This window comes from Cryptomeria japonica, chromosome 2 (genome assembly GCF_030272615.1).
Source record: "Cryptomeria japonica chromosome 2, Sugi_1.0, whole genome shotgun sequence".
NCBI lineage: Eukaryota > Viridiplantae > Streptophyta > Pinopsida > Cupressales > Cupressaceae > Cryptomeria > Cryptomeria japonica.
In genome coordinates this window covers 234,399,448-234,408,587 of record NC_081406.1, presented here as the reverse complement: position 1 = coordinate 234,408,587, position 9,140 = coordinate 234,399,448, and the positions used below count along the sequence as shown (strand labels likewise).

Here is a 9,140-nt window from a genome sequence, read left to right as displayed (position 1 = left end):
CAAGATTATGTCACAAAAGCAACTAAGTGAAGAGAAAAGCTAAAGGATTGTGGAATTGATAAAAAGGATGCTCAATTGGTTTATAACTTGTTGGACAAGCTTCCTTCAGTGTATGCAGCCTTTGTATCTAGCTTTCACACCCATAGGCTAGCTCAAGATTCCTCATACACTTCTCCCTCATTTGATTCATTCACGGAGATGTTGATACTTGAGCAATCTAAGTTGACCAGGATGGGGATTCTCAAATCTTCAAAGTCACAAGCTTTGGTGGCTAACAAAGGGAATCAAAGTAATCAAGGAAACCACAAGAATCAAAAGCAACCTAAGTCTAAACCACAACAAGATGGAGCACAATCTTCCTCTCCACAAAAAGGTGATTCACTATTCTCACCTAAGAGGAAATCATATAAGGACAATCTTTTTTGTGGATATTGCAAGAAGTCAGGACATGATGAACATAATTGTTATAAGAAGGATATTGATGAGTTGAAGAATCTTCTTGAGAAGAATAGACTCAACCTACCTTCTAGAATGTCTACATTGGCTTCTTCTTCCAAGGATAAAGGAAAGGATCACTCTTTTGGGACAGATAAAGGAAAGGGACAAGCTCTTTGTGCTACTACAAGTCATGATTCAGGGAGATGGCTTCTAGATTCAGGGGCTTCTCATCATATGGCATCTTCGCAGTCTATGTTTTCTACATTTGAGCCTTGTGACATGCCGCAAATTTTGATGGGAAATCATACATACATGGATATGATTGGGAAAGGATCTATTGCCATTGGGGATAACTCCTTCAATGATGTGTTGTATGTACCCCACTTGACAAATAATCTTCTTTCTGTCTATCAAATCACACATGGGGCAACTAGGGAGAATGTGGAGTTCACACATGATTTAGTTATCATTAGAGACTTGGAGAGTGGAGCTATCATTGCGACTGGGGTGGTTGATCATGCATCTTGATTGTACTCTTTTTCAGATTTTGGTCCTATTGATAAGGTTGGCTCTTCCTATGTTGATGATTCAAATTTTGAGGAGAACTTTGGGCATTTGAACTTGGGGATACTCACATGTGACCCCGTTCTTGAGCCTTGCATTTAATCTCCTTTTATTGATATCACACCACCTATTGCACCTGATGATGCAGCTAGTGAGATAGTTTTGCCTTCTTATGATTCAGTGCAGTAGGATATTTCATGTCTTCCAGCTTCAGTTCATTGGGATGCCTACTTGACAGACATTGCAGGTTTATTTGTGGACTCCTACATTGCAGATTTGGGAGACACCATTCATGACATTCATCTTCTCTTTGGTGAAGATGATCCTTCTTTGATTGTTGCGAGGGATAACTCTAACCCTCTTGGGCATTCTCTACATGATCAATCTTTAGAGGTTGACATGATTGTGGATACTTTTGTACAACCTTTGGAGGAGGTCTCTTTATCTTTTGAGGAGACATATGAGTCTTTGGATATTGTTCTACATTCATCTCCACTAGATCTTGGAGTGCCTTTTTCAGTAGTGTGGCACAGTTTACCACCTTTGGAGGGGGTACCTTTCAGCATTGACATGGGGACACTTGAGCAGTTTTTAGAGATTCCTTTCATCATGAGTATTTTGCTTCATCTTCCCTTCATGGTTGGGGAGACTTCATGGATACACCTTTGGTTTTGTTTCTTCCTAAGGGGAGGAATGTTGTTCGATGTTCATGGATCAGTTTCTTCATTCATCTTCGAGCTTCTATCATTGGTGCAGATTCTAGATTGAGGAGGGGCTTCCTAGTCTCTCTTCTTCTTCTCTCATATGGGGGGGACTTTTTCCTCACACGGGGTTTTGTCCTCACATACTTCTATGAGAGTTCTTTATACATGGTTTTCATCTCTCTTTTGGGGGAGGGTTTTTTCTCTCTTTCCCCGCTTTGTGAGAGATTTCCTTGCATTTTTTTGCATGCATTTGCATTTGTACATGGGTACCTAACATGGTCTCGTAGTTGGGACCCATCTTGCATTGCTTAGTTGCATTGTAGACTTTAGTGCATTCCCCTAAGTTGCACTTTAGGGGGGGTGTTGGTGTAAATAATTATTCATCATGGATATTATTACACCTTACTTAAGTTTACTTAGGATAATGCATTTCATAGTAGTTTGGGTATGAGACACTTGGGTGTTTGTGCCACATTGGGATGGTGTGTGTAGGAGAATTTCCACCTTTTATGGTGTGATCTTGTTGTTACACTCCACATTCAGTGGGTGATCCACCTCATGTGGAATATTATATTGTTTCTCCTACCTACCCACACCTATTTTCTACCTACCCTTGTTTCTTATTGAGCCACATGTCATGTTTGTGTGCTCACATATCCATATAGTCTTGCTTATATAAGCAGGCTCATATTCATTGTATGGAACAACGATTGGTGATCCAGTTGATCAGTATTTTCATCTTGATAGATTACAGTTTATTTCTATCATATATTTTGTCTCTCTTATTTGTGCTTTCCATTACCTCTTGATCTTGGCAAAATCTCACAATAAATCATGTAGTAGATTTGGTAAAACCTAAGATTAATGTAATAATTTAATCTTTAAAATTTAGAAGTCTAAATAGGCATAGACTGGGGGATGATTCCACAACATAGTGGTGAGTTGTGAGCCTCCTAAATGGGAGGTCTTGGGTTCAAGTCTACTCGATTGGTTCTTAGCTCTAGGGAAAAGATAAAAATACCACTTCAGCCATGAACTATCAGAAGTAAAAAAAATAGTCATAGATAATTTTGATAATGACTTGAATGAAAATTAGAACTACCCATTCCTTGGTCTGCTGAAAGAATGATGAAATCCAAATCGTTTCATTCTCAAAAATTTAAGAGGGTCAATTGTATCCTCTAAAATAAAACTATATCAAAAAATATTACATAAAAAAACCTAAGTTACTACATGATAATTATCTTGAGGAAAATAAAATTAATCTAGAAGGCTTTATAAATCGTGCACCCACAATTAGAAATTCAACTTGATATTTTGAAATGCAAATACTGGGAGTGGCCCTTACAAACATCTTTGATTAGCTGCTTAGTTGCATGACTCGCAATAATCAAAACCATGGATGAAATATTAATACCTTTGAGAAATTAACATAAATGAAAATACATAGCTGATTTGGTGGTTGATAAATGGATGTTAACAATTTTGATCATAACTTTTCATTATAAATCAAAATTCAATGTCATTAAATGTGTTGGGAAAATGCTAAAATTGAAACTGATTTATCCTCAAAAAAATTAGACGGTCAATTTTGTACTCTAAATTCAAACTAGATGGGTTAGATGAAATATGATTGACTCTATTTTATTACATGATGATTGACTTAGACAAATTGAACTTGAAGCAAAGTGCTATCAAATATTTGTAGCAAGAATTAGATGTTCACCTTGTTTTTTGGACATGGAAGATAGAGGTTGATCGTATCCACTAACACCCTTGAGTAACAAGCAATATAGGGTGATTTCCTCTTTGTCAAATCCTTAAATGGACTAATTAAACAACTTAGAACAAAAACTAAATATAGCAATCAATTGTACAATCAATGTTTAAAGTGAAGTAATATTTATACATTAATTATTCTCTCAATGAATATATCATGAATATTCTCCAAATAATCTATAATAAATCATTACTTAGAATTAATTTATACATACAATATCTTTTATAAGTTAAATCTTTTACAATTCCAATGTGAATTATAAAAATATGACAACACAAATTTTGAGGCAAAATACAAGGACTCAAAATCAGTTCTTTCCCTCCAAGTTCGTAGAATGCATTAATATTGACTATTTTTTGTGACAAAAGATCTAGTCGATTAAGACCTGGTCAACTCCTTTAGTCATAAACAACTATGATAATGCCTCGGAAATGTAACTATGGATCAGGCGAGATGATACGGATAGATCCGTCGATACAAATAAGTAAACCGGCTTAGATTCGTTTTGTCATGGCTGGCTTGACATGACAACAAGATATTCTGGGTTTAGAATATCAAACCGGAGAAAAAGAGTCGCGTACGATTCCCAAGTTTTGTCGACTTAAATCAACTAAGCATATCCATCTTGATATTCGTATTAACCAAATGACTAGTACCCCTTATTACGTATATAAATACCTACCAGTCCATGTTCATAACACACAAATTGTTTGAATAACCATAAGAAATTTAGTGTAAATTTCTAGAGATAAACAAGATGGTGGCTGGAACAGTAACCATAGAAACTGAGTCTGTAGTGGAAGCAAAGAGATTGTGGAATGCACTGGTGAAAGATCATGATCTCATTGCCAGAGAAATACCAGAGCTTTGCGCAGGAGTCACATTTCTTGAGGGCAACGGGGGGCTCGGCAGCATCAAGCAAATCAACTTCACCCCTGGTATGTATACGACATCTATTCCTTAGTTACCCTTAGAAACATTTACTTAAAAAGGATATATTTTGAGTTTGATATGAATGTGTTAGTACAGGCGCGACGGAGTTTAGCTATGTGAAGGAGCGCGTGGACGTTGTTGACGAAGAGAAGTTAATATACAGCTACACCGACATAGAGGGAGGGGAGCTGGGAAAGAATTTGGCATCTGCCCAGTTCACGCTGAAGGTGAGTCCAAAAGCAGGGGGTGGAAGCGTTGTGAGTCATATCTGCAACTTTGACACTCTCCCTGGCGTTGCTCAAGAGGAAGCCAAACTTGAGGCCATGAAAGCCCAGCTCACTGCTCTGTTTAAAAAGATGGAAGCTTATGTCATCGCTAACCCCACTTTATATAACGCATGACGTACTTCGCCTCTTCAATAATGGTCAGTGGTATACCTGCTTCATTTATATGGCTTACTTCTGTCTTCAAGTATTTTCGCCGAATAATACATGAAGTGCTTCTCCGTTATGCACTGTATCACCGTTCTAGATTCACATAGGGCTTCTTCTCTCGATGGGGAGAGTTTCCGTACCGAAGGTTTCTTTCTTACAAGGAAAGTAATCACTGTAAGCTGTACTGTGATGTTATATTTCGATGTCCATGGGCTTTAATATTTAACTAGAAATTTATCTTCAGTTTCATATTTAAACATGATTTGTTTATTTTTCCTTTGGTAAATACGATCAGTCATTTGTTTCAATTTTTGTGTTTTTTGTGAGTGATGTCTGTTCAAGAAATTATATCAATGATCCAGTTCCTATCACTGGACACTCTTTTTCGTTGTACATCCCAAATTTATGATCGCCCGTTGTTTCTTTAAGCTCTCAACACATGAGGCAATGCCGATCTTTTCATAAGCAATATTTGATGGCCCTTTAGTATGGGTAGTACACACATTTCATGCTGTACATGTAGCAGCTGCTAAATAAAATCCCAATATCTTATTACACAAACAATTCGAAACTACTTTATCAACAAAATTAAAGATAAGAGCGAGCATTAATAGATATTAATTCGTAATAGACAAATCAACACGATTAGTTTATCCAAATAAATGGCATTCCAAGCACCCTTATCCTCCCAAAACAAGGCAAATAAGGCTAGATTTAAGAGAGCATGGTTTCAGAATGGGATCCACTCATCCATGCAACTAGGTGACATAAAATTTAAAGTAAAATGGGCCAAAATGGACTTAGGAGAGAACCAGGATGGGACATGCTAAAGTAGAGGCACAAAAATCTAATGTGATTTGTACAAGGTTACAATTTATGATGCTACAATAGTATCTTTCATCCTTAAATAGAAGTATAAATTTTAGTATGATAAAAATCCAAGTAGAAATCTATAACTAATGGATGATGTATAAATATAATTAGTCACATTAAATTTGCATAATTATTGGATATTTTTCTATAATCTGTTATATATTTTTTTAGAACTTCCATATTAGTTTCACATTCAATTCCTAAGTTTGTACTCTTGAATTTATTAGCATTACTGACCTTCCTATGTTAACTCCCTTTATTTTCAAAATAATGTAACTATAATATAATATATAAGTTATGAGTAAGTATGCTCTAGAATGAATAATACAAAATGATCATCTTTATAGTACTCCATATCTAGATCTGTGAGATTTTGCCAAGATCAAGAGGCAATGGAAAGCACAAATAAGAGAGACAAAATATATGATAGAAATAAACTGTAATCTATCAAGATGAAAATACTGATCAACTGGATCACCAATCGTTGTTCCATACAATGAATATGAGCCTGCTTATATAAGCAATACTATATGGATATGTGAGCACACAAACATGACATGTGGCTCAATAAGAAACAAGGGTAGGTAGAAAATAGGTGTGGGTAGGTAGGAGAAACAATATAATATTCCACATGAGGTGGATCACCCACTGAATGTGGAGTGTAACAACAAGATCACACCATAAAAGGTGGAAATTCTCCTACACACACTATCCCAATGTGGCACAAACACCCAAGTGTCTCATACCCAAACTACTATGAAATGCATTATCATAAGTAAACTTAAGTAAGGTGTAATAATATCCATGATGAATAATTATTTACACCAACACCCCCCCTTAAGTGCAACTTCGGGGAATGCACTTAAGTCTACAATGCAACTAAGCAATGCAAGATGGGTCCCGGCTACGAGGCCATGTTAGGTACCCATGTACAAATGCAAATGCATGAAAACCAATTCAAGGAAAATCTCTCACAAAGTGGGGAAAGAGAGAAAACCCAATGGGAAAAAACCCTCCCCCAAAAGAGAGATGAAAACTAGATACAAAGAACTCTCATAGAAGTATGTGAAGGACAAAACCCCATGTGAGGAAAAATTCCCCCCCATATGATAGAAGAAGAAGAGAGACTAGGAAGCCCCCCCTCAATCTGGTATCTGCACCAATGATAGAAGCTCGAAGATGAATGAAGAAACTGCTCCATGAACGTCAAACAACATTCCTCCCCTTAGGAACAAAGAAAACCAAAGGTGCATCCAAAAAGTCTCCCTGACCATGAAGGGAAGATGAAGCAAAAATACTCATGATGAAAGGAATCTCTGAAAAACTGCTCAAGTGTCCCCATGTCGATGCTGAAAGGTACCCTCTCCAAAGGTGGTAAACTGTGCCACACTGCTGAAAAAGGCACTCCAAGATCTAGTGGAGATGAATGTAGAACAATATCCAAAGACTCATATGTCTCCTCAAAAGATAAAGAGACCTCCTCCAAGTGTTGTACAAAAGTATCCACAATCATGTCAACCTCTAAAGATTGATCATGTAGAGAATGCACAAGAGGGTTAGAGTGATCCCTCACAACAATCAAAGAAGGATTGTCTTCATCAAAGAGAAGATGAATGTCATGAATGATGTCTCCCAAATCTACAATGTAGGAGTCCACAAACAAACCTGCAATGTCTGTCAAGTAGGCATCCCAATCAACTGAAGCTGGAAGACATGAAATATCCTGTTGCACTGAATCATAAGAAGGCAAAACTGTCACACTAGCTACATCATTAGGTGCAATAGGTGGTGTGATATCAATAGAAGGAGATGAAATGCAAGGCTCAAGAACGGGGTCACATATGAGAATCCCCAAGTTCAAATGCCCAAAGTTCTCCTCAAAATCTAAATTATCAACATAGGAAGAATCAACCTCATCAATAGGACCAAAATCTGAAACAGAGTACAATCGAGATGCATGATCAACCACCCCAGTTGCAATGATACCTCCACTCTCCAAGTCTCTAATGATAACTGAATCAAGTGTGAACTCCAAAGTTTTCCTAGTTGCCCCATGTGTGATTTGATAGATGGAAAGAAGATTATTTGTCAAGTGAGGTACACATAACACATCATTGAAGGAGTTATCCCCAATGGCAATAGATCCTTTCCCAATCACATCCATGTATGTGTAATTTCCCATCAAAATCTGTGGCATGTGGCAAGGCTCAAATGTAGAAAACATAGACTGCAAAGATGCCATATGATGAGAAGCCCCTGAATCTAGAAGCCATCTCCCTAAATCATGACTTGTAGTAGCACAAAGAGCTTGTCCCTTTCCTTTATCTGTCCTAAAAGAGTGATCCTTTCCTTTATCCTTGGAAGAAGAAGCCGATGTAGACATTCTAGAAGGTAGGTTGATTCTATTCTTCTCAAGAAGATTCTTCAACTCATCAATATCCTTCTTATAACAATGATGTTCATCACGTCCTGACTTCTTGCAATATCCACAAAAAAGATTATCCTTATATGATTTCCTCCTAGGTGGGAATGGTGAATCACCTTGTTGTGGAGAGGAAGATTGTGCTCCATCTTGTTGTGGTTTAGACTTAGGTTGCTTTTGACTCTTGCCTTTTCCTTGATCACTTTGATTCCCTTTGTTAGCCACCAAAGCTTGTGACTTTGAAGATTTGAGAATCCCCATCGTGGTCAACTTAGATTGCTCAAGTATCAATATCTCTATGAATGAATCAAATGAGGGACAAGTGTATGAGGAACCTTGAGCTAACCTATGGGTGTGAAAGCTAGATACAAAGGTTGCATACTCTGAAGGAAGCTTTTCCAACAAGTTATAAACCAATTGAGCATCCTTTTTGTAAATTCCACAATCCTTTAGCTTTTCTCTTAGCTCAGTTGCTTTTGTGACATAATCTTGGATTGTATCAAAATCCTTGGGATCCAGAGTTCTGAGTTCACTATCAAACTTGTAGCCCTTAATCTCATCAATTTGACCATACAATTTCTTAAAAATATCCCAAGCCTCTTTAATTGTTGTACACTTATCAATGTGAAAAATGAGGTCATCTGATACATACTTTCTAAGAGTTCCAAGTGTCATAGCATTCTTAGTAAGCCATCCAATTTGAGCATTAGGATCAGCCTTAGGATCAGGTGGTGTTGTAATAGTTTCATTTACATAATGAATGAGTCATTTTTCCATTAGTTTACTCCATGCCTTAATTTTCCATGATGCATAATTATGAGGAGTTAAAAGTGGAAATTTAGGAGAACCCATAGCACCAAAATGAAAAAACACAAGATAGAGAGAGGCACAATCACACAAGACACCCCCCCAAAATACTCAATCAATAAATCCCCCCAAAATGGTGATTTTGGCACTATATACTTAGTGTGTATACAATGGGCCACTTGCAA

General features: G+C 37.1%; 1 protein-coding gene across 1 annotated transcript; it reads left to right on the top strand.

Annotated features, from left to right (window-relative positions):
• Window positions 1–4,243: 4,243 nt before the first annotated feature.
• Window positions 4,244–4,820, top strand: LOC131028037 (major allergen Pru ar 1-like). Its single transcript, XM_057958154.1, has 2 exons — window positions 4,244–4,424; window positions 4,516–4,820. Exons 1-2 carry the CDS (start codon window positions 4,244–4,246, stop codon window positions 4,818–4,820), a joined length of 486 nt encoding a protein of 161 aa, XP_057814137.1.
• Window positions 4,821–9,140: the final 4,320 nt, after the last annotated feature.